Below are 27,770 nucleotides of genomic sequence, written 5' to 3'. Positions count from 1 at the left end.
GAAACTCCTTCCTATTTGCATACCAATTACCAGGAAAGGCTCTCACTTCAAAGGAGGGCAATATACATTCTTTGAGGAGAAAATAAAAAGATACCTTAACTCAAGGCCCTGAGAACTGAAGACAAATACATTCACCTACTTCTCAACTATATTCTCCACAGTTTAATAGACTAATTGGGAATGACTGAGTTCTCCATCTTAAGTGGAATCATTAGGAATGTGTCCCCCTCCAAGGGGCCTTTGTGAAAACTGTTATCTTTTCCTTTGAAATTCTCCAATCAGCCTTTTCTTCCCTCCCAATCTACCAACTAAGCTTCTAGCAACCCTTCAAACTCCAGCTCAAACATTTCTTCTTGTTTTCCTTCCCTTCAGAATTGATCACTTCTTCCTTCTTACTTTCTTATACTTATGTCTATCCTAGTGTCTGTTAACATTTCATGTTCCTGTATTTGTCTTCCCTTCCTAACTGTGGGCACTTATAAGTTCAGGGACCAGAATTTCTGAGGTCTTTTTGTACAAGAATCAGTGCAGCTACTCCAAAATATTTGTTGAATTTTGAATGGGCACTTCAAGTTTAAGGATAAACAAACAATGACTCTTGATTGCAGATAGAGAATGTGCCAAATATAAGGCTCTGTCCCATGCAGAGAATGGCCAGATACCATACTATTAGCTGCAGCCAAAAGGCATAGTCTGCTCGGAAACTAAAATTGTCCACTCAAATAGGTTTACTTTGGGATAAGACACCCAGTGTTCAAAGAAGTTTTATTTTGGTAGATGGGGGACTCAATTCTAGAAAGACTTCACAAATAGGATAACAAGATAGTAATCCAGGTCAAGAAAAACATGGCAGAAAAGAAGAAGCACAGTTATTGGAATGTACATAAGTGGTGGTCTGTTCATGATCAATGAGAACTTAGGTACTGTCACGGTGGTCTACCAATCCGTTCTACTGAGATTACAATTAGTCCTCAAAACTGATACATGGTTGAGCCCGCGGGTGGATATTAAGCAAAATGTGGGTGAAAAGGTCTTGCAGAGGCTCAAAATATAAGCCAGGGCTCATTTACCTTGTTAATAAGTAAGTTTACAATAAGAACACTGTTTTTCCTCAATCCATTCAATAGCCATCCACTTATGTTTGCTTTTGTTTGTCTGTTTATTCACTCTCTGGATCATAATTTCATGAAAGTTTCCCCCAATATATTCTGTAATGCACAGCATCAAAGATGCCAGAGGAGGTGACACTTAAATCTTCATTTTTTCCTAATCTAATACCTAACTCTAAAGTTGTCTCATTTTTCACACTGAAGCACCCCTAACTTACTTCACTGTTTTTCCTTTTTTCACATTTTCCTTTAGCCAGATGTTGGCATATAGGTGATGGAATATTTTCCTTATTTTTCTCTTAGGAATGAGTTAGTATATCCATCAAACTTCTGGCAAAGAAATCAATTTCTTGTGTGTTTTTGTTTGATTTGATACAGACAGCAAATATGAAGATAATTTTTCCTCTTCAGTGCCTTCAAGAGATCAGGTATTATAATTCCTCAAGTTATAAATAATAAAATTTTTAAAAACCCACAATTTTTCTCATCTGTGTTTGGGTAGAACCCATCTGAGAAAACCCATTTTTCATCTTTCACTGGCAATCAATATGTATCTCATTGCCACAATGCCACACCCTCAAAACAAATTAATAGACATAAAAATCAATATTGTGAAAGCAATTAGAGAAATCTCTTGAGATACTTGTTTTCACCAAAAAAACAGTTGTGCATTGTTAATTTTATCAGAAAATGAATGAATGATCCAGTCCCACTCAGCTTAGGATATTTAGTACATTCTACTCAATGTCTGTTTCACTCCTTTCCCAAATTAGACCTGACAGAAAAGGTAATCTACTATGAAAGTGGTTCTCAAACCTTGTTATAGAAGTCTGAGATGCTTTTAAAAAATACCCATGTACAGGCCCCCTACAGACACACAGATTCTTATCTGATATATAGAGAGGACTGAGACTCAGCATGTTAATCGATTGAGAACTATTGTGTTCATGCCCACAATGAGTGGCTCTAGAATTGACAACATATATATAACCACAGATGTGCTGAAAGTGAATTTTAAGAACACGGATAACCACCAGCTATCTTAACCTCTACTCTGCACAGCTAGACTTCTTTCTTTCAAGCTTAACATTCCTCTTTTCATATTGAAAGTTAAATTCTGCCCTATTGTGAAGGATACTTGGCTAGGACCCTAGTATCTTGCATAACTCTTATAAGCTCCTTTTCCCAAGAAGGTTGACACTACTTAAACCTCTATTACTGACAAAGAAATGCCAAACAGACAGACCACCTAAAACTCAGCACCTGACTGTCCCTGAACCATAGATTTCACACTAAACTAGGTTCTTCTGTAAAAACAATTAATGATTAACACCAAATATGACTACACTGAACTATGTAATGTAGCTCAATTTTGGAAAAAAGTCATTCTTACGAAGAGCTGGAAGAAATAGGACCAAGGAATAAGTTTTCAAGGCCTGTGAATTCGAGTAAGGCAAAAAGTCAAATCAGAGTCCATCACATACTTTTGAATGCTCATGTTTAGATCTCTGGATTCCCTACACAATGGCTTACCTACCCAAGGCCAGGACAATTTCCTAGATTTACCTTATCTCCAGACTGTCATTCCATCAATTTCCCAGCATGTCTGCTGGTCAAACCTTAATGGGTAATGAATAGAAGCATTCAGGACTTTTAAAATATATTTCACTATTATTACATTGAACATCTCCTAATGTCAATTAAAAATCATTCTCATTATGTAAATCTATTATTCCCTTTTGCTAGGAGATCATAGGTATATTACATTAATTGATTTTTGGATGTTAAACCAACCTTGAATACTTGGGATAAATCCCACTTAATTGTTGTGTATAATCCTTTTTGTTTGTTGCTGTATTTGGTTTAGTAGAATTTTGTTGAATATTTCAAATGTATATCCATAATGAATGAAAAGTAAAAAGAAAGTATATACCATACATAAAGGGAGAAAAGCAGTCAATAGATACTATGCCTAAGGGAGTCTAGATGTTATTTCTAGACAAATTCTTTAATAAACTTTTTAAATATGTGCAATAATCTAAAAGAAACCATGTATGTAAAACTAAAGGAAAATATGAGAATGGCATCTTACTAAATAGAGAATATTGATAAGGAAATAGAAATTATTAAGAAGAATTAGAGATTTTAGGATTGAAAAGCATAATAACTGGAATAAAATATTAATGAGAAGGACTTAACAGATTTGAGTCTGCAGCAGAATCATTAAACTTGAAGGTCATACAATTAAGATTAATCTGTTTGACAGAAAGAAGAAAGGTAAATAAAAATGAACAGAACCTAAGAGACCTGGGGGACACAATCAAAGACATCAACAAATGCATAATAGAGGCCTCAGGAAAAGAGGAAAGTGAGAAGGAACCAGAAACAATATTTGAGAAAAAATAACATAAAACTTCAAAAATGTGATGAAAAACACTAATCTATATATACAAGAATATCAACAAACTCAAAGTAAGGTAAATGCAAAGAGATCCACCAATAGGCACATCATAGTAAAAATACTGAAAGCCAAAGACAAGGAGAACATCTAGAAAAAGCAAGAAAAATAACTTATCACATAAAAAGGATTCCCAGTAAAATTAAATGTTCACTTCTCACCAAAAACTATGAAAGCCAAAAAACAAAGGAATGACATATTCAACCTGCTGCAAGAGAATATTGTGAATCAAGAATTCTATGTCCATCAAAATTGTCCTTAAAAAATGAAAGGGAAATTAAGATATTTTCCTGTAAACAAAATCTAAGAGATTGCATTGCTAGTAGACTTTCCCAACAACAATGCTAACAGGAGTCAGGTTAAAAAAGGACACTAGACAGTGACTTAAATCTTCATGAAGAAATAAAGATGTTGGGGAAAGGTAATAACAGGTAAATATAAATTCATTTTCAATTTGTAACTTCTTTTTTTCTGTCTGATTAAAAGAAAAATGTATAAAGCAAAAATTATAAACCTAGTTGGTGGGCATACATTATAGGTATGTGTACTATAAGAAAATAATGATATAAAGATGAGCAAGTTCTCTATATGAGGAAATATTTTGTATAATGTTCAAATTAAGTTGGTATTAATTTGAAGTATATTGTTATAAGATGCCAGTGGTAATCCCAAGTGCAGTCACTAATAAAATAACTCTAGATAGTATAGTAAAAGAAATGACAAAGGAAAACTAAAAGGGTAACTAGAAAATATATATTTATCATAAGTGAGGTCAGCAATGAAAGAACTAAGAGACAGAAAAGACCTAAGACATCAACAGAAAAAAATAGCAAAATGGCAGGAATAAGGACTTCCTTATTAGTAATTACATTGATGTAAATAGATTGAATTCTCTAATTAAAGGCAGAAATTGGCTAAGTGGATTAAAAAAAAAGAAACAAAAATGACCCAACCTATGTTGTCTAAAAAACCCCACTGTAGGGGCGCCTGGGTGGCTCAGAGGGTTAAGCCTCTGCCTTCAGCTCAGGTCATGATCTCAGGGACCTGGGATTGAGCCCTGCATTGGGCTCTCTGCTCTCTACACAAATAGGCTGAAAATAAAAGAAGGAAAAAAATTCATGCAAACAGTACTCAAAAGAGATCTGGACTAGTTATACTAATATCAGACTTTAAAAAAGAGACTTTAAAATAAAAATTATTACTAGATACAAAAGTAGACATAATATCATAATAAAAGGACCAATCAATCAAGAAGACTTAACAAGTATAAGCATATATGCACCTATCAACAGAGTAACAAAATACATGAAGCAAAAACTTACCTAATTAAAGGGAGAAATACACAGTTTAACTGTAATGGAGACTTCAGTGCCCGACTTTCAATAATTACTAAGCCAAACATCAGCAAAGGAAAAGAAGATTTTAACAATAGTACATACCAATGAGACCTAGCAGGCATATATTGAACATTCCATCCAAAAGCAGAAAATGTACATCCTTTCCCAGTGCACATGGAATATTCTCCAGCATCAATCATATGTTAGACAATGAAATGAGTTTTAAAACTTTTAAAAGATTAAAATAATAAAGTGTATGATCTCCAACCACAGTAGAAAGAAATGAGAAGACAATAATAGAAATTTGGAAATGTTATAAATATGTAGAAATTAAGCAACAGATTTCTAAATAACCACTGGGTCAGAGAAGAAATCATAAGAGAAATTAGAAAATACTTCAAGTTCAATTAAAACAAAACATACAAAAACACATGGGATGCAGCAAAAGTGATGTGCAGAGGAAAATTTATAGTTGTAAATCACCATATGAAAAAACAAGAAATAGCTCAAATTCATAGCCTAACCGCCAACACTAGAAATTAGAAAAGGAAGAGCAAATTAAACACAAAGAAGGAGGAAGAAATAATAAAAATTAAACTGGAAATGGGACTCAGAATTATTACTTATAGAGAATAGGAAAACAATGGAGAAAAAATCAATAAAACCAAGAACCAATTCTTTGGAAAGCTCAACCAACATGATAATTGACCCAGACTCAAATCACTAAAATCAGGAATGAAAGCGGGGACATTACTTCTGACTTTATGCGGAAAAAATAGGTTATGAGGAAATACTATGAACAATTGTAGAACAACAAATTAGCAACCTAGATGAAAAGGACAAATTCCTAGAAACACATTAACTATGAAAACTAAGGCAAAAAGAAATAGAAAATGTGAAAAAACCTATAAAAATAACAATATTGAGATAGACATTTTTTTTAAAAATCCAACAAAGAAAATCCCAGGATCAAATGGCTTAACTCATGAATTCTACCAAACATTTAAAGAACTAACACTACTAAGGTCTTTCAAAAAATGAAATATGAAGATGCATTTCCTAACTTATTCTATGAGGCCAGTATTACCCTGATAGTGAAGCTGGACAAAGCAATCACAGAAGAGAAAACTGCAGAATTAAGTCCTTTATAGAAATGAAAATATCTTCAATAAAATACTGGAAAATTGAGTCCAGGTTTAGACCACAGCCAAGTGGTATTTTTTCCAAAGATGCAAGGTTAGTTCAACATATTACAATCAATCAATGTAATATACCATATTAATATAATGAAACAGAATAATTTCAATAGATGCAGTAAAAGCAGACACTCTTTCATAAAAGAATAACTTACAAAACTAGGAATAAAAGGAAACTTTCTCAATTTGATAAAGAACATCTATGAGAAGAAATAGCATCACACTTAACAGTTAAAAACTGAAATCATTTCCCCTAAGTTTAGGAACAATATAGGTTTGTTTGCCTTTGCCACTTCTATTTAGCATCATACTGAAGGTTTCAGCCAGGGCCATAAGGTAAGAAAAAGAATAAAAATTGTCCAAACTGGAAAGGAAGTAAAACCATCTCTAGGTGCAGATGACATGGTCTTATATAAAGAAAACCCTAAAGAATCTACCCCCCACACCAAAAGTGGGGGTAAAGTAATGAAAGAAGTTCTGCAAATTTGCAGGATATAAAATCAATATATAAAAATATATTTTATCTCGGGGTACCTGGGTGGCTCAGTCGGTTAAACATCTGGCTCAATTTCTGCCTAGGTCATGATCTCAGAGTCCTGAGATTAAGCCCTGCATCACTGGGCTCTGTGCTCAACGGGGAATCTATTTCTCTCTTTCTCCTCTCTTTCTCCCTCCCCATGCTTTCTCTCTCTCTCAAAAATAAGTATATAAATAAATAAGTAAATAAATAAATCTATTTTAGAAGATTGTATTGCTATAACTAGCAATAAGCAGTCTGAAAATGAAATTAAGAAAATAATTCCATTTGCTGTAGCATCAGAAAAAATAGAATGCTTAGGAATAAATTTAAACAAAGAAGCACAAGACTTGTACACTGGAAACTACAAAACTTGAATGAAATTCAAGAAAATCCATTTAAATGGAAAGACACCGCTTTCATGAACTGGAAGACTTGTTAAAATGTCAACACTTCTCAAAATAATCTATAGATTCAAACCAATCTCTGTCAAATGAGAAGTAAAAGGGTCATGATTCAAATGCCAGAGGGTTTTATGCTAAGTGAAATAAGTCAGATAAAGACAAATGCCATTTGATTTCACTTATATGGGGAATCTATAAAACAAAACAAATGAACAAACAAATAAAAAACCAAAAGCAGACTCCTAAATACAGAGACCAAACTGGTGGTTACCAGAGGGGAGGGGGCTGGTAGGAGGCTGGGCTAAGCAGGTAAAGGGGTTTAGGAGGTTAAAACTTCCAGTTATAAAATAGGAAAGTTTCTTGAATAAATGCTTCTTGATTTTTTTTTTATATGACCTCATGAAATGTTCTGGGAATTTTAAATTGTTGGGGTTGTTTTTCATGATTTTCATGACTTATGTTTGATTGGTGAACCAGGTCCACAGAGAGCTTCTTGCACTGCCCCTCAAGAAGTGGAGATCCCAGGGCACCTGGGTGGCTCAGTGGGTTAAACCTCTGCCTTCAGCTCAGGTCATGATCTCAGGGTCCTGGGATCAAGCCCCACATCAGGTTCTCTGCTCAGCAGGGAGCCTGCTTACCCCCCCCCTCTCTCTCTGCCTGCCTCTCCTACTTGTGATCTCTCTCTGTCAAATAAATAAATAAAATATTTTTTTAAAAATAAGGTAATCAAATCTCTGAGAAACTCTTGTATTTTTAAATGATTATGTCTAGTAATATTTTCTTAATAGCTAGAGATTCTCAAATGTTTTGGACACAAAGAGAAACTGTAAAGCCTCACTGACACAGACAAGCTCAACTTTCAGAAGGAAACAAGGAAATCCTAAGAACACAGGACATGAAAGATAAATGAAATTACTAATCCTCCCTGTCTAGGAGTGTATAGGCAGTTGAAGGAAAGACTTCAAACAGGACATTCATTCCTCTGCTTTTGAAAAGAAGAGAGAGGGATTGTCAGCTGGGACCAAGGAAGAGTTGGCAAATATGGCTGCCATGTCCATCCTGTCCTTCAGAATTCCTCTCTCTCTGCCACACGGTTATGGATTGAAATGATCTCCATGGTTCCATTTCCCTTGAAGTTCCTTAAGAGCATCCTTCTCATTTCATGAATTTTACTCCTAATCACTTGGGGGGGAAACAGGTAATAAGTAATAACAATTTGGGACATTTGTAGAGATTCCAAAGTTCTCACTGTCATAAACCCTTGTACATCTCCAACTTATCTCAAGATGGTCTGTATTTGCTCCTTTGGATTTCTACCTTGTTAGTCATTGTTTTCAGAAGGGGTCTCTAGTGTCTCTTCTCTTAAGAGATCATTCCTTAGCACAGAAGACAGGGATTCTTTGTGTTCACTCTCTTCCCGTAACAAAGACCCAACACAAGCAGAATAATAGATTTCTCCTTTGCCTAAAGTGGCAATTTACATTTTTTACAAGATTGGTGACACTCAGAATCAGTAATCTTTGCAAGAAATACATTTGTCACAAACCATGACAGACTTTTGACTCTGGGAAAGAAACTGAGGGTTGCTGGAGGGGAGGTAGTGGGGGGGTGGGGTAACTGAGTGATGGACATTAAGGAGGGCAAGTGATGTGATCAGCACTGGGTGTTATAAGCAACTGATGAATCACTAAGCCTACATCAAAAACTAATGATGTGCTATATGTTGGCTAATTGAATTTAAATAAAATTTTTAAAAAAGAAATACATTTGTCAATTGGAATAGAAGGCTAGAGGAATAGAAAAGAGAATTAGAAATTGTGGTAAATAAAGATATTTGGCTACAGAAAAAAAAATAAAAGGGGTTAGATGGGTATATAACAACTACTTTAGAGAAATATACACAGAAAATCTTTTTTTTTTTTTTCAGCCCTTGATCTATCTTTTCATGAGCTCCATCCTTCCAGCAGTCGGAATCATTTGTTGTGATTAAGATGTTGGGTTGTCAACGCCAGTTGAATTTGCTTTCTGAAGGATGTCTTACATTATCTTCTTTGTTCATTAGGCTAGACTTGCACACAATATAATTTTTTTCATCTAAATTTCCAATGATATTACTATTATTGCTTCATAAATTTTTGTGTATTTGTGTTCCATATGTTTCTGTAATTATACATCATAAATATTCTTAGGCATGCATAGAATATTTGCTGTTCACTGGAAAGAAGCATTTGAGCTCATATTGAATTTTTCTTCTGCCAGATGGCATTCCTGGTGTTCAAACATTTGTGACCTTCTTTGCTTTCTTGTTTCATTTATAGACATTAACTTTGGTTTTTCTTACAGTGTTAGTATAGGACCTAGTTACTTAGCTACCTCATATGTTTTGTCAGTCCCTTGCCTCGCCTCTCCAACAACAACAAAAAAATCCTTCCTGGGCAACACTTCCTCATACATCTTCTCACGCACAACTTTTTGTTTTCATGAGTGGGCACCTGTTCTATTAGTGATCCAAGGTAAAAAATGAGATTCAGGGGCACCCCGGTGGCTCAGTGGGTTAAAGCCTCTGCCTTCGGTTCAGGTCATGATCCCGGGGTCCTGGGATCGAGCCCCGCATTGGACTCTCTCCTCGGTCGGGAGCCTGCTTCCCCCCTCTCTCTGCCTGCCTCTCTGCCTACTTGTAATCTCCGTCTGTCAAATAAATAAATAAAATCTTAAAAAAAAAAAGAATGAGATTCATAGTGATTTTTATTAACGAGGGCTCCTAGAACCTACAAGGAAAATAAAAGATATTCTATTTCATGGCAGACTGGCGAAAACTGACTAATGGAATTATAGCCTTTGTGCAGCCAAGAATGCAAGGCTTTTTAGGCTAGGAGATAGGCTGTTACGTGAAGAAATAATTCCATAACTTCTCTGAATTTCTTTGAAACAATACCAATTCTTTGTGAGGCTGAAAGCATTAGAAGTACATCTGAAGGGCCAGATGCCAAAATGGTAGTAATATCCTTTTGTCTGGAGAAAAGAGCTTTCAGTACAAATAAAGGAGTTCTCCATCTGTGCGGGTAATAGATGTGTGGTGAACCCTCAGAAGCAGGTAAAATCAATCACGATTGGGGAAAAGTAGTAAGACTGCTAACATCACATCGAAAGTTGATCCCTAGGGCCTAGAGACATGGTATTAAAAGCCCAATTTAGAGAGAACATTGGAAACCACAGTGTGTCATCTGGTGCTCATGATAACAATGCCAGGTCAGTGAAACGGTGCTTATACTAAGTATGCACACCTTGAACTTGTTTTACTGTTCTTGCCATAAATGATGACTTTTACTGCATGATACCTAAAGACAGCTTTCCACATTAGATACAGGTCCTAGAGCTTCGGCTAAAGTAAAAATACCATATATATATATATATATATATATATATATATATATATATATATATATGGTATAAGTAACTTTTCTCACTAAAAGTTGCTTAAGGGAAAGACTCTCATTTGAGACATTTTATCTTGCACTTTACCATACACTTCCTATACTTGCCTATGTAGGTAGATACTCAATAACTATCTGTTAAATATGTTTTTAAAAATATGTATGTATATAATACATTCTCCCTCCCATGGGACAGATTCTAGACCAGTTACTTATCAAATATTTATTGGGTGCCAAGCACTCACAGGTGCATACTTTACCTTTTATGGATATAGCAGTGAGTGGAGTAAGCTTTCATTTCTCATACAACATGCCACTGGTTTTTCTACTCACAAGCTCTTTCGCACTATTTTTCTTTTCCTGGCTAAATGAGAAAATGGGCAAATCATGCACGCTCGCTCTGTTTACAAAACATGCAGTTGGAAGCACTTGTTATCACGGAAAGTGCCCAGCGCAGCAAACCAGAGTTTGATTTCTGCTGTTCCGTTTATTAACTAAATGAATTGAAGGAAGTCATTTAGACTCCTGTTTTTGGTCTGTTTGTTTGGTCTGTGGTGTGTTTTCACGCAAACACTGCAGTGAGGTGATACTTTGCCAAGGCTAAGGACAGGTACTGCAGTGAGATGCCCTGGTTTTGAATCCCTGTTTTGCCACCTTCCACTATACCAGCTGTGTAACCTTGAGCACGAGTCTTACCCTCTTTGGGCTTCAGTTTTCCCAAATGTGAAACAGGGATAATCAAACACTCCCCACGGGACTGTTTGGTGACTTAAATGAGTTCCTACGTGAGAACTTTCAGCAGCATCTGGCACGTAGTGTTGCATAAGCTCACTGCTACTAATACCTCTCTTGCAGTACTGTTGGAGAAACAATATAATGGATGTCAAAATCCCCAGCATAGTACCACATATCTAACTACTTAATAAATGGGAACGATTACCAAACTAATTGTTTGTCACTATTTTAGGAGCCTCGGAAGCATCACTATAATGAGGAATAGTAGAAAGTAATGGAGAAGTTTATGTTAAATGAAGAGAAATTTTGTAAGGAATGGGGCAGCATAGCTATCTTAAGAAAAGTCTTATTTGTCTGCATATGTAGAAGTTGTCTTATCATTATTGGTCTACTGATACATCATGATCTCCCGTAGATGGAAATTGTACGTGTTGGTTTATTATTATTTAATATAGTATATAACAATACAAATAGCAACTGTAATCATATTTCTGAAATTCAAATTCAATCACGGTCACTCCTTATCTAAAGTACTTAGGTGGCAAATTAACTCTCAGGATCAATCCAGACTACATCCCCCTTCCCCTGTACTGTGTATAGACCTTTCACAATCTGACCCTTCTCAACTTTCTGGTCTCACTCCCTATTAATCCTGCACCACTCTACATTCTACTCCCACATGCCAAAAAAAAAAAAAAAAAAAAAAAATTCAGTTTTCAATTACATCGGTGTCCAGGCTCCCTGTGGATCACTAGTTTGAATGCAAATCCTCCAGGGTAATCTACTCCTCAGTTTAAATACCATCCCTGCTATGAAAAGCTTTCCTTGACTCCCAATAATTAGTTGCTCCTGTTGCAGCCCCATAGGATTTATACACATGCTTCCAAGAGCATCATGAACCTTGCTTTGATATTTTATGTATCTTTTTATCACAAAATTGAGTAAAGATCCATGAGGATAAGAATCATTCTGACCTGTCCCTTGATTTTGACATGAAGTGGGTATAAGAATATTTAATGAATAAATGGGCAATTTAATGAAGGGGGCAAGGGAAGCTGTATTATCACCATTTCCCTGGGAAGAACACTAAGAATCTGGAGGTCATTCAGTAATATCTGTTGAAATCCAGATGAAAAGCCTGCCCCATTTACAAAAAAACGTTGTCTGGGAGGACTGGCCCTTATGGATATTCTCATGGACTGCTCTGAGCAGATGTGGTCTGTGAGTGCAGCCGGACTCGCTTGAGTGTAACTTCTGCCTAACACAATGATTCTCGGTCCTGGATGCACATTAGAGTCCCACAGGGAGCATGGCAGCTTGCTTTTACTCCTCTTTCAAAACAACTCATGGCAGGGTGTCTTGCCACCTAATGACACCCTTAAGTGTTTATGGAAAAGGAAAAATACAACTCTGAAACTGCTTTTCATAGGCTTCTAGGTTTTTGGTTCTTTTTGGTTCATTATCACTGACATTTTAGTCCTTATCCTAAAATTCCTTCAAGTTTCATCATTAGCTTAAGTTATTTTAATCTGGTTTTCACTCCTTTACCCATTCCCCAAACACTTGTCTGCCCTTTCCCTAACTAAGCTAAGAATTCGTAGAGCATATATTTAAAATTATAGTCAATTGAGGTGGGCCCTGGTTGAATTTTTTAGCTGTGGAACAGGCTTATCATTTGCAGTTACTTATCCCTGACAATCGATGCTCTTAAAGTGTCCATTTCTTTTAAATAAGTTACTTTTCAGTAAAAATTTCCAAATATTCCATAAATGAGTTCTATCATTAGGCAGGTGTGTGAAGAAAAGGAACTTCAGGGAACTGTTCATTTCAAACCCAGAGAGAGGCTCCAAGTTTTTGCAGGGGGTCTCAGGATAAATAAGTTTTGTATCCATTGTCTGGTTACTCCCTTTGGGTCTGCATATTCAGCTGTTGATTTATTTAATTATATAGTCATTAAATATGGTTATGTCAATTCCTTGCTTAAAACCCTCCAAAGTCTTCTCATAGATTTCCAAATAATTTTCAGACTGAGACAATACTGATGGCTAGAGACCTAATCAATACAGATATTAGTAAGATGTCAGAACTGGAGTTCAGAATGACAATTATCAAGGTGCTGGGCTCAAAAAAAGCATGGAAGATACTAGAGAATCCCTTTCTGGAGAAATAAAATCCATTTCTGGAGAAATAAAAGAACTAAAATCTAATTAAGTTGAAATTTAAAAAGCTATAAATGAGGTGCAATAAAAAATGGAGGGTCTTACTGCTAGGATAAATGAGGCAGAAAAGAGAATCAGTGATATATAAGACCAAATGATGGAGAATAAAGAAGCTGAGAAAGAGAGAGCTAAACAACTACTGGACCATGAGGGGAGAATTCGAAAGATAAGTGATACCATAAGATGAAACAATATTAGAATAATTGGAATCCAAGAAGAAGAAGAAAGAGAGAGGGGGACAGAAGGTATACTGGTGCAAAGTATAGCAGAGAACTTCCCTAATTTGGGGAAGGGAACAAGCATCAAAATCCAGGAGGCACAGAGAACTCCCCTCAAAATCAATAAAAATAGGTCAACACCCTGTCATCTAGTAGTAAAACTTGCAAGTCTCAGTAACAAAAAGACAATCCTAAGTAGCTTGGGACAAGAGGTCTGTAACATACCATGGTAGGAACATTAGATTGGCAGCAGACCTATCTTCAGAGACCTGGCAGAACAGAAAGGACTGGAATGATATGTTCAGAGCACTAAACAAGAAAAATATGCAGCCAAGAATACTCTATCCAGCTAGGCTGCCATTGAAAACAGAAGGAGAGATAAAAAGCTTCCAGGACAAAAACTAAAAGTATTTGCAAACACTAAACCAGCCCTACAGGAAATATTGAAAGGGGTCCTCTAAGCAAAAAGAGAGCCTAAAAGTAACAGAAAGGAACAGAGACAATATACAGTAACAGTCACCTTATAGACAATACAATGGTACTAAATTCATATCTTTCCATAGTTACCCTGAATGTAAATGGGCTAAATTCCCCACCAAAAGACACAGGGTATCAGAATGAATAAATTGACATGTTGTCTGTAAGAAACTCGTTTTAGACCCCAAAACACCTCCAGATTTAAAGTGAGGTGGTGGAAAACAATTTACCATGCTAATGGATGCCAAATAATTTTCAAACTTCTTACCTTTCTTAATATGGAAAAAGACCCTATATAGTTTTGGTTTAGTTGTATGTATCCACATACATCCTTCCTTCCAGCCCTTTGAACTGCTTGCTGGGCCCCAAAAGCATACCTCCATTTCTTCATGCTTGTGCTTTATTCTTTCCTAGACTGCCTTTTCCCATTTATTACTTTGCCCAGACTTGTGCTATTCATTTTTCAAGAGTTGGTATGAGTGTCACCTAAAATAGGGTGTCTTACTCAACACCACCGTGATGGTTAATTTTATGTGTCAACTTAGCTAGGCCATGGTACCCAGGCATTTGGTCAAACATTATTCTAGATGTTTCTGTGAAGGTGTTTTTAAAGATGCTATTAATATTTCAATTGGTAGACTTTGACTAAAGCAGATTACCCTCCATAATGTGGGTAGATCTCATTTAATCAGCTGAAGCTCTTCATAGGAAAAAAATGAACCTCCCCAAGTGAGAATGAATCATGCTAGCAGACTGCCTTTTGATTTTAACTGTGTGTCTTGCCTTGGTCTGCAGTCTGCCTGCCTATTTAGCAGATTTTGGATTTGCCAAGTTCTACAATCATATGAGACTCTCTCTCTCTGGATTTCTCTGTTACTTTCTCTTCCTCTCTCTATATTTTTCTCTGTGTGTCTCTCTGTAAGCACAGAAACATGCATATACCCCACTGGTCCTGTTTTTCAGGGGAACTCTAATACATCATCCATGCCCTTCTGAATCAGATGGTATCTCTTCATTCTTTGTTCTCCTAAGATGTTAATGGCCCTTCTTCTCCCATGGAACTCATACCATACCAAGCTGAGTGACTAATCACACGGCAGCTCTCCTGAGGATGAAACAGTTCTCCATTTGACTTTATATTCCCAGCACCTAACCCAATGGTTATTACATGCTAGGCACTGTGCTAACTGTCGTGGATCAGTGAATAGCACTATCTACAGAGATATCCAACTCAAAGCCATCAGCATCTCTTGGATTCTTCTTTTTCTCAGATCTGTTATCTAACCACTAAATGATACCTTAATGTATTTAATTCACATTCTCTTTGAGAATTTAGTAAAAATTTGTGTGCTCTCCCAAGAAAACTCTACAACTCCCACTAAATTTCACATATCTTCAAAGTACATGAACCCGGCCCACTTATTGTGTATGCAGTAAGAGGGATGTTTAGTGAACCATGATCAATAAGACAACATCATTGCTCTCAGTGAGCTCCCGCATACACTATTAGAGTGACACATAATCAAATGATTACAACATGACAAATGCAATAATCAAAGGAGAGGAACAGTAACTTTGATTGATATTTTCATAGACTTGGCATTTGATCTAAGCCTTGAAGGAACAGAAGGTGTGGTAGAAAATAAATTTTAAGGAAATCCTATGAAAGGAAAATTCAAAAACAAGCTAATTATAGTTTTAATATAACAACAATACTTATCCTATTCTGTACATTATTCTAGGTAGTTTTACATACATTAACACATTTAATACTTATAAGAATTGCTTTAGGTAAGTACTATGATGTGTTACTTTTGCTAGGGCTACCATAACATAGTACTGCAGACTGGGTGAATTTGTTCCTCCTACTAGACCAGAATTTTGACTGGCTGCCTGTCGGTATCCCAGGCAGTGGGTCTCCAAGCAATGTGATGATCACTGCATCTGTATTGGCCTTCCAGAAAGATGAAACCTGAGAAAACTAATCCTCGATTCTCTTATCTTTTCATTGTCTCACTACTCTCATAGCTTCATTTATTAACAGGCTGATGGCTTCTCCATTTATATTTCTGGAATAAATCTTGCTCTAAAATCCAGACCCAAACATCTAGCTCCCCACCTGACATTCCCATTGGGATAGTTCTACAGTATCTTCAAGCACACAACACATCAAAAATCAGAATATTAATATCCTTTCCTCATGTCACCCTTCCTCTCCAGTTGTTTACATTTTGGGGAATAAAAATATTTTGTCCTACAGTATAAGCCAGAAAACCTGGAGTTTTTATGCCACCTCATCCTTCAGTTGTGCTGATTGAACAGTCACACACCATCTTTTTGCCTAGACCTTGCTTCCTCAGTGATTTCTTCATTCCTTGCTCCCTGTAAAGTATAGTAAAGGATCCCTTACTATCCTTCAGCCCCTCTCCACAGTGCAATCTGTGCAATCCTTTAAAAATAATCATCATATCAGTTCTTTAAAAATTATCACTTACCACCCCAGAGACAGTGACTCCATGTTGCTCTTCGGAAAAATACAAATATTTCTCACATGCCTTATGCTGCACTTCATGCTTGGGGTCCCACTTAACTCTCTAGCCTGATCTTAAACTATTTTGTCCCTGCTTTCCATTGACCCATCGTCATTTAATTCCTTGGACTTGCTATGTACTTCTCATCAAATGCCCTTTGCAAATTCTGAGTCTTCAGAAATGTTCTTTCACCATTTATCTAAATGTGCCTTCTTTAGCTCTGGGTTTAACACACTATCAGAGACTTTCCAAGAGGCTGCAGATGAAATGAAGTCTCCCCATCACATCTTCTTACCACGTTGCTTTCTTGCACAGTATTTGCCGGTTTGAAATTACTGGTTAGTATCTGTCTCCACCCCTAGACTTTAAGTACCCCAAGGACAGGAAACTTCACCAAAGGTAACTTGGGGAACATTCCCTTGCACAGAGACAGCTTGTTATAGATGCTCAGAATGTACATATTCATTGTCTCTAAAATAGATGAATAAATGAAAACTTGTTCTGTTATACAGGGGTATGTTACTTTTTTGTCATGGTGGTGGTGGAGGTAAAGAAAATCAGTTCCTAAATATCCACCTACATCAAGGCTTTCTTGTTAGTTGTTCTTTAAAATAATAATAATAATATACTCTTATTGAAGAATAGTTTTCTAGTTACAAAAAATGTTGCCAAGAGAGAACCAAGTTCCCATATACATCAGCTCTAATTTCCCCTATTATTAATGTCTTAACATTAGTATGGAACATTTGTCACGGTTATTGAAATAATACTGATCTGTTATTAACCAAAGCTCAGACTTTATTAAGATTACTTAGTAGTTATTTAACATCTTTTGCAGGATCCCAAGCAGGACACCACATTACATATAATCATCATGTCCCTTAGGCTCTTCTTGGCTGTGAAAGGTTTTCAGACTTCCCTTGTTTTGGATGTCCTTGACAGTTTTGAGGAATACTGCTCAGATTTTTGTAGAAGGACTCCCTATTGGGATTTGCCTGGTGTTGCTCTCATGTTTAGACTGGAGTTATGTGTTTTGGGTAGGAAGATGACAGAGGTAAGCACCATTCTCTTCACATCATATCAAGGCTGCGGGCTATCAACATAACATAAGATTATTGATGTTAACCTTCATCACCTGGCAGAGATGGGTTTGGTCAGGTTTCTCAAACTGTTAAATGACTCTACTGCTCCTCCCTAATACTCTTTGGAAGGAAGTCACTATGTGCAGAGTTATATACCACCTGCATTAAGTATTTGGAGTATCTACATAATTATTTAAAATTCTGCATGGCAGACTTATGTATTCCCCCCATTTATTTATTTATGTATTCATTACTTTATATCAGCGAGGACTCCTCTATATTTATTTTACATTTTAGGTGATAATCTATTACTACTTTATTTATTCTGTGGCTCAGGTTGTTCCAGGTTTGGACATAGGGAGTGGTTTTAGTGGATACCTCAGGGTCCTTTTATTGGAGAATATTTCTTCTGCTCTGTTCACTTTTTCTTCTCCTTCTGTTATTCCAATTACACATATGTTACCCTCTTTTGAAATTATCCCACAGTTCTTGATTTATTTTTCCCCATTCTTTCTTTCCTTGCATTCTGGTTTGGGAAGTTTCTATCTCCAAGCTTACTCATTCTTTTCTAAGCTGTGTCAACTGATGAGCCCATCAAAGGCATTCTTCATTTCTGCTACAGTGTTTTTGATTTCCAGCATTTTCTCTGAGTCTTTCTTAGAGCCTTTCTACCAATCTGCTTCACTGCCAATCTGCTCTTGCATGTTATTTACTTTTTCTGTGAGAGCCCTTAACATATTATTCACAACTATTTAAATTCCCTGTCTGATAATTCCAATATCTATCACATATCTGAGTTAGTGTTTACTTTGCTTTGATTGCTTTGTCTCCAGACTTTTTCTTGCCTTTTGGTATGCCATGTGATTTGTTCTTTAAAATCAGATATATTTTATTGAGTAGTAGGAACTGAGGTAGCTAGGCCTTTAATGTAAGGATTTATGTTAATTGGCAAGAAGTTGGGCTGTGTTTAGTGATTTTTGTAGCTGTAGGTGCTGGAGGCTTCAAATTTTCCTAGGTCAGTCTTAGTCTTCACTCTTGGCTTTGGGCTTTCTTGTATACTAGTCTTTGGACTGTCTGCCTTGTAGCTGTTGTTGTTTTTTTTTAAGATTTCATTTATTAGAGAGAGAGAGAGAGAGAGCGAGATGGAGATAGAGCTAGCATGGGCAGGGGGAGGAGCAGAGAGAGAGGAAGAAACAGGCTCTCTGCTGAGCTAAGGAGCTCGATGTGGGGCTTGATCCCAGGACTCCGGGATCATGATCTGAGCCAAAGGTAGGTGTTTAACGACTGAGCCACCCAGGCACCCTATCTTGTAGCTCTTTCACTTGCAATCCCTATCATTATACTGGAGTTCTTTTGATATCAAGGTGGGGGGGGTGTGTGTGTCCTAAAATATTAAATTTCAGTCTTTTACTTGGCCAATGTCTTGGGGCTGTGACCCTCATGACTGTTTCTTCAATTGTATAACTTTTTTTTTTTTAACCCTCTCCCTCCTACATGTTTGGTTACAGCAGTCCCAATTTGTTTCCTTGAAGTTCTGACCAAAGTGCCCTATGCTTTATTTTCTCTTAAGTGAGACAGAAAATCTGGAATCCCCTTCCCCTAGTTGGGATAAGACTCTGGAAATTTATTTCCTTTGAATAAAAGAGGTTTGTTATGGAGAAGTCTGGGGACTTACTTCATAATGGTCTCTCTCTCCCTCCCAGGAAAGGATTTTTCACCAGTCTTCATCATGAAAACCTGGTAGAGTTCCTGGAGTTAAAATCCCCAAATGCTTGGGAGTTCCCCTTACGCTATGGCTCCCAGGAGTTTCTCACTACCACTATTAGGCCATACTCGGTCTCCAACCATTCATCAAAATGTTCAGGTATCTCTACCAGTTTATGGATACAGCTGCTTCTGTTCCTGGTGAGCAAGTCTCAGCTGTGTTCCCCTGGATGTATTTATCTCTGCAGTTTTGAGGGGAGTAGGTGAGCCTTTGTCCTGTGACCTCATTCTCTCATGATCCAAGAAAAGTTGTTGATTTTCCATTTGTCTAGCCTTTTCTTGCTGTAAGGATGAGAGTGTCCAGAATTCTTATATATCAGACTTGAAACCAGATGTCTTGCATTACTTTTATATCTAAAACACATTCCTTCCTATTTGCATCTGCAATCATCTTTACATTTTCCTAATTCCAGAAAACTGTCTGGATACAGTTTATATAAATCTTTGGTAATAAGTTCTTGCCAAAATGTCAGTGTGATTATTTAAGTTAAGCATCAGTATTCCAATGTGAGTCATTTTAGACATGGTTTGATGAAATTAACTGAGGATGAGAACCACCGATAAAGAATTTAATCAAGATTAATACCTTCATTTTAAAAGGTTGATAAGGTGGGTGAGCACATTAATGGTTTTATCCATTAAATCTTTTGGTGCTAAGAATTGATGTCCTTGTCTTATCTAGGTAAAGAATTTTTGTTTCTTGGCAGAAAAAAAAATTATTTATAAGTTGAACTACAGTAGTAATTTTTCTCAATTGACAGAAGGCACAATTTTTGCCTCAAACCCTTATCTGGTAGCTTGTTTAGAAACAGTAGGCTGTTTCTAAATCAAAGTTTAGTAGAGGTGGGGGTGGGAGATTAATTTTATCAGAGAGCCTTCTTCTCATTTAAAAAAATTAGATTTGCCAATTGAAAAGCTGGTAAACATTGTTTAAGCATGTTTAAATATTTTTTAAATATTAAATATTGCATAATACAAATAAAATAGCCTTTAAAACATTATCTACAATACAATTCTCTTTTTTGTTAAAATATATGTAGTGTTATTATGCATATTTTATAAACTAGATGGAACAGAAATATGAAATGATTACATGAATTCTTCTCTCATTTCTGCTCATTTACATTTTCTGGATTGCATGTAATAAACAAGTAATGCTTTTATCAAAAGAAAAAACCTGCAGAAGTTAAAACAAAAAAGCTAATTAGTAAAATTTTAGGACCTGAATAGAATGTAGGGTTTGTTAGGCCAGTTAGTAAGGCACACACAGAAAAACCAAACTTTTTGAATCTTCTTTCTCATTCCTGCTGGTGAGAATCATAACCCTTCTTAAAAAGACCCTGCTCAAAGGGGTACCTGGGTAGCTCAGTCAGTTAAGCATCCAACTCATGATCTCACGGTTGTGAGATCGAGCTTTGCATTGGGCTTTGCACTGGACATGGTGTCTCCTTAAGATTCTCTCTCTCCCTGTCCCTCTGCTCCTCACCCCTTCCATCACAGCTTATACTCTCCTTCTAAAAAAATTAAAAAATAAATATTTACCTAATTAAAAAAGAAGAAGAAGAAGGAGAAGAACCATCTCAAATATACATGGCTTTGGCATTTCTATAACAGTATGTCTCTTCTCTCTTGCCACTTGTAACATTCTTCCAGGATAACATTAGTAGTGAGGAGTGAGAAGAGGAAGAAGGGAATGTGGATGATGACTGTTTCCACTTAGATTTGTCAAGTACTTAAATATACACCTTACTTATATTATACTAATTAATCCAGAAATATTATTCCCACTTCATAGGTGAGGAAAAGGAAAATCAAACAGGTTAAGAAATTTTACAAATATCCTTTGTCACAACCCATGGAACTCAGGGTTTTATGCAAGCTTGTGTTTCTCCAAAATTTGACATATAATAAGAACTCAATAAACATATTTAATAATTGAGCTATTTAGAATTTATGGGCCACATTTTCAGGACTTATCAGTGGCCTTCTGATCCTACAATTAATTCACAATTAAAAGCCAATTTTCTGGGATAAAAGCCAATTTTCTGGGAAACAAACTGTGGGTTACAAAAGGGAGTGGGGTAACCAGATGATGTTGCAATGAGCACTGGGTGTTATACGCAACTAATGAATTGTTGAACACTATGTCAAAAACTAATGATGTACTATATGCTGGCTAACTGAACATAAATCAAGTAAATAAATAAATGAATAAATGTCAACTTTAAGCACGATGGGTTTTTGAAGTCCAGATTCTCTAAGCAAATAGAATTGTTCTCCATCACGGAAAACATGATCACCATGCTGCCATCCAGCATCGTTGTTATCTTCTTTATTGTACTTCATAATGCTTTTTCAAATTTGCTTGTTTGTTTGAAGCTTTATCACTTTCCTTTATAGGCACCATCGCTTGGGCTATGCATGTACATTTTATCTCCTGGAATAAATTTTATAGCAGAGTAACAATATTTATTAGCACTTTCACAAATATTAGCACATTGGATAATCCCTTTGGAAATAGGACAGATACTATTGCTTTCATTTAAGGATGAGGAGGCTAGATCTCCAAGAATTTCAGTGATTTGCTTAGAGTCATACACAGAGCTAGGCTCAAGGGGAGTTCTCTGACCTCAGATCTATGTTAAATGTTGTATATATAAATACATATATATACACACACAGACATACACACATATATGTATGACATAGCTATATCATATAGCATCTGTTAAATGACCTGATAATACAAAATCTTTTTCTTTCTCACATTTTTAGTGACACAATATAAATTCTTCTATAGCTTGAGTATTCTTACTCAATAGTTTCTGTCCCTTAATTGTTTACCTTTTGTTCCAGTCAGAATTTTTAATTGCATACAAGAGATACTAACTCTGGCTAATTAACAGAAAAAGTCTTTACTAAAATGATACTGAATAGGTCAGGAAATCATGGAGAATGAGGTTCAGAAACAGGTGGGGACAAGGGAGGAGGAGGGTGACAACCATGAAATCTGCTAAAACCATGCTATAAAACACTGGATATTGCCTTGTTCTTCCAGTCTTGCAATCCCCCATAAGTTATTGCAACTGTTTTTGCCCACGACCAGAATAGTTTTCCATCATTCTTGTTTCTGTGTGTCACTATATCTGTTTCAAAGGCTTCATAGGTATATCTGACTGACTGAGAATTGATCGTATGGCCATATTCTAGTTTCAGGGGAAGTTGGGAAACCAGTCCAAGTATATTTAGTCTCCGTTGTTGGAGGAGAGCTCTTTCTCTCCCCAAGTTTCATTAAGCATACTCTTCACAAAACACGGCAAGTTGGTTGAAATAATTGAAAATTACCTACTGTGACCCAAAAAATGACCAAATTCCAGAACTGATTCTAACTTAGTTTTATGTGTTCTTTCTTTGGGCTAACTTTCTTTGAGACAAGAAACATATTTAATTTACAATTTCAACCCAGCTGTCACTCAACCAATAATTATCCTTGCTTTGAAGCTTTCTGAAAGGTCTAAACTTGTCACGTAGATTCACTTACCTAAGAAATTCCCTTTCCAAAGTTATCCTCTCACATTTCTTTCAAATGAGTGAGCTTCATCAGGGCCTGACAGTATGAGCTAGTGCTTTACAAAATATTTTCAAAGCATGAAAAATATATCTGGGATTTTGCCATGTCTTGGGATTTTAAGATATGCCTAATTATTTTACTCCAAGAATTCTAAATATTTTATAGATAACATGTTTCTGAGTCTGAATAATCCTTTCCTCTACAGTATTTTTGAACAGTGGCTCCGAAGGCACCATCCTCTTCAAGAAGTTTATCCAGAAGCCAATGCACCCATTGGACACAACCGGGAATCCTACATGGTTCCTTTTATACCTCTGTATAGGAATGGTGATTTTTTTATTTCATCCAGAGATCTGGGCTATGATTATAGCAACCTACAAGAATCAGGTAAAGTTTAATTTCTTTCATATGAATTAGTGAATCTAGTGTGACCAGCTTCTTTTGAGAAAGTACCTAGCCTTACATGTTTATAATGTTATCCCCAAAGCCTTTAAATTGGGAAAGCACATTACAACACTTAATTTTTCACTAATTTATTATTACATGAACTAAGTTGCAAGGATCTTTAAATTCACATCCAATCTGCTTAATATAGGGCATTTTGTATATGGCAACCACGAAAAGAACGCTAGAATTAAAATCAGGAAAAAAAAAAAAAGGTGAGTTTAAGGCATGACTATCAGCTGACCATTAAGTGACCTTGGAAATTTTGCTTCAACGCCATGAATCTCAGTTTTTTAACCGAAAATATTGGGATCAGAATAGCACAAAGAGATACTGTGACAGTTTTTTAAAGACCTTATTTATTTATTTGAGAGCGAGAGAGAACATGAGCTGGGGGAGAGCCAGATGGAGAGGGAGAGGCAGGCTTCCCACTGAGCTGGGATCCTGATGCAGGGCTTGATCCCAGAAACCTGGGATCACACCTGAGCTGAAGGCAAATGCTTAACCGACTGACCTACCTAGGCGCACCAAGATATTGTTATAATTAAATGAATATGATATATTAAAGAGTCCAATATGGTGTGGTACAAGATAGACATCCAGCAGGTTTAGAGTTATCTTTGGGAACTTTCTCCTAGGGTTACCAAGAAACTATTATGATAATTGTTATGACTATAATTAAAGTAATAACATAAAACTCTAAGATTATAATTATATGCAGGCTTCAAATAATCTCCCTGAGTAGAAATATGTCAATATCTTAATACATGAGGAACAGTTAACAATGCCTTCCCCCACCCAAGAGCTTGCTACATGCAGATCTTATACATGTGTTATTAATAAATCATATATTAGATAAATATTATTATCTCCAGAAATAGGTGAGGGCACTAATACTATGAGAATTTTAGTGATTTTCCCAATAGCAGACACCAGTATATAGAGGAGCCAGATATCAGTACCACAAGGCCCTCTCTTCAATTCACTACATTATGCTTCTACTCTAACACAAGAGGGTCAACAACCAAAAACAATAAAACAATATATGGCTTGTAGGTAAGAGGTATTCAATAAACATTGACATTTCATTAAATTCATTGATAATTCATAAAAATGATAAGTCATAAAAACAAGAGAAGTAAATTAAACAAATTAATGACATTTACCAACTTCCAACCCTCATGCTAGATTTTTTTTTTAATTTTATTTTTTATAAACATATATTTTTTCCCCAGGGGTACAGGTCTGTGAATCGCCAGGTTTACACACTTCACAGCACTCACCATAGCACATACCCTCCCCAATGTCCATAACCCCACCCCCCAACCCCCCTCCCCCCAGCAACCCTCAGTTTGTTTTGTGAGATTAAGAGTCACTTATGGTTTGTCTCCCTCCCAATCCCATCTTGCTTCATTTACTCTTCTCCTACCCCCTTAACCCCCCATGTTGCATCTCCTCTCCCTCATATCAGGGAGATCGTCCTCATGCTAGATTTTAAAGACATAAACGACTGACATAGTTCCAAACCTCAAGCAGCTCCAAGTTCAGTGTGTAAGCCAGACAATTGTACAAGAAAGTACAAACCATCAGGCTGTGTTTAGTGCAGCAAAAGAGTCATAAACAAAAATCCGAAAGGAGCACTGGGGAGAAAGCAATAACTTCTGAATAATTCAGCCTAGAAAGACAACACCTTGAAGGATGAGCAGGCAAGTAGCAGATAGAAAAGAGCAGAGAATATTATAAATGAAGAGAATACCAAGAAAAATAGAGGTGGAAAGTGTACAGTGTAATTATGCAATGCTAAGTTCTCCTATTTGAGTAGTAGAAGTAATGGAAAATTTCCCTGTGGAGAGAAATGGAATCCCGTTATAATAACTAACACATATTGAGTATTTTTTATGTGAATGGAACTCCTCTAGGAGTGCCCTGTGCATTATTTCCTTTAATCTTCATAACTATTATATATGAATGAGGCACTATTATTCCTTTTTTCCTTTTTTAGGTGAGAAAACAGAGGCTTAAAGAATGCAAATAAGGAGTCCTGGGCCATCAAGTTAGTATGTGGCACAGCAGAACCACAGTGTAGGGCCAACAAGAGAACGTGTATTTTGTCAAAATTTACCTGCCCTTTGGGGGACCCTTAGCTCAACAAACATGGGTTTCATTAACCTGTTTTGTTTTATCTGAAAATCATAGCCAGTGGAAGGAATATGAAAATGGCTAGCATTGGATATCAGTTTTTTGAAAACCTTGAGATCACTGAGAACAGGGGATTTTGCAAAGTGCAGTCATATTGTAAGGGAACTCAAAAAAGTGGCAGTCTCAAGTAACATGTTTCCCCTTCTGAAAGGGAGGGAAAGGATCAAATTGGGAATGGCTTTTCAGAGATTTACCACTTAGGATTTTATGATCTCCAAAACATGCCAAAATCTTTCATGGGCACATGCTTTTAAACATATTGTTCCTTCTGGCTAAATTCTGACCCTGTTTATCCATTTGTCAAACTCTCAGATAGTAAATCATCTTATGCATATATATAGCCATGTTTAATCACGCCTTACTAGAGTTACATAGTAATTTTTTATATTTAAAATTTCCCCTGTCCATCATGAGTATAGTCCCACAAGATTAGACTTGACATTCTGCAAGTTTCTCTAGTTTAAGTATCAAATGACATCCAGTATCATTGGGTGAATCAGTTTGAGTACATGTGATATTGACCATGAAGTGTGGTATCTCTTAACCAATATAAGTAAAGCTTGTTATTAATATGTCACCCCTTTTAATACCCAGGTCATCTTTAGATATGTATTTTTAACATATTTCAAGTCTTCTATCATGCTATGTATTTTCTAGGTGGTATTATGATTTATTTATTCTTTCTATATACATGTATTTAATAACTACCTAACCAAGCATTGTCTTAGAATGGATACAGTGGTAAACAACATAGTCTATCTTCACAGGGTTTGCACTGTAATGGTAGATAAAGACGTTAAACAACTATGTACCTAATGACTTCTTTGTTTAGGGACATACCTACCTCTAGGGGTCAATGAAGTGATATTTCAGAGGACAGCAGTATGACTGGAAGAAGTAATTAGTTGAAAAGGGGATCTTGAATATGGGTTTTGGCTACATTGTTAAAATAACAGAAGTCATTGATAAATTCTAAATGGTTTGAGTTTGCAAAACCTTCTTGTTGCTGCAGCATATAGGAAATTCTGTAGCAGCTGTAAAGCATCTTCAGAGAAGGACATGATGATGCTGTTACAGGCATCCAGGAGAGAGGTGAAGACAGTGTGGGTGGCTGTGGTTGTGCTCAGGAGAGGGCAGAAGGCATGAAAGAATTTGAACTATTTTGAATTTATATAAAATGTACAGAACTTGGAAAATGATTCATATATGAGATGAGAAAAGGAGATATCGGGGATGCCTATAAGCTCTCTGTCCTATGAAGATGGTGGATGGTGACACGCTCATTGAGATAGGCACAGTAGGAGCAAGGCCAAACATGGAGGACTCTCCTAGTTGCACTAATTACACAGTGAAATGGTGATAGGAAACATCAGGGCAAATATGTCTCTGGGGCAGGTTGATGGCCTTGAAACTCAGAAGATGTTCTGGCCTGCAGTTACTAACAGGCAATAAATTACAGACATCAGCATATGAATTGCTATCTCTGCTAATCTTCACAGTCTAATGTGAAGTGATTTTGATTTTGTTCTATAGGTAAATTGAAAACAGAAAGGTTAAGTGACTAATTCTAAGTCATAGAAGTACTAAGTGGCCAATACTGAATAATTCCCGCCCCCCCTTTACTCCACAGTAGAGAGGGTTCTCTTTAGTCCCCATGTGTCTTGTCCACTATGTTCTATCTCATGGTTCCTTCTCTAGTATCCAAATGGGTAATTTTTACTGAAAAGGCAACAAAACCCATCCAAACGGAGGAGGGGGTGGAGGCTCAAAGAGTCCCATTAGGGCCTTATGGTAGTTATTATTTCTAGTTAAATATTTAAAAAATAAAATGGATTTGAAATGTTTTATCTATTGATGGTAATTTTCATAAAACTGTGAATCTACACCATTAATTTTAAGAAGTTTGACTTTAAAAACAATAATTGCCTATTTTCCTTTTACGAATTATTCTATTGGTTCTGATACACATTCAAGGAATTTAAAATTTATTCCTATTTCTTGCTAAACTTTAAGCCTACTAAAAAGAGTCCCTAAAAACTTTTTGATGTAATTTAGTTCTCAAGCAGTTTGTTACT

General features: G+C 36.3%; 1 protein-coding gene across 2 annotated transcripts in view; it reads left to right on the top strand.

Annotated features, from left to right (window-relative positions):
- The window catches only part of TYR (tyrosinase), a 134,794-nt gene that overhangs the window by 102,254 nt on the left and 4,770 nt on the right, over positions 1–27,770 (top strand). For both annotated transcript variants that reach the window (XM_032852841.1, XM_032852840.1), the window contains one exon: positions 23,258–23,439. In XM_032852841.1, the coding sequence (XP_032708732.1) occupies positions 23,258–23,439 (182 nt within the window). The remainder of the gene's footprint in view (positions 1–23,257; positions 23,440–27,770) is intronic.

This window comes from Lontra canadensis, unplaced genomic scaffold (genome assembly GCF_010015895.1).
Source record: "Lontra canadensis isolate GAN:19392208 unplaced genomic scaffold, GSC_riverotter_1.0 scaffold7, whole genome shotgun sequence".
NCBI lineage: Eukaryota > Metazoa > Chordata > Mammalia > Carnivora > Mustelidae > Lontra > Lontra canadensis.
This window is presented reverse-complemented; position numbering and strand designations above follow the sequence as displayed.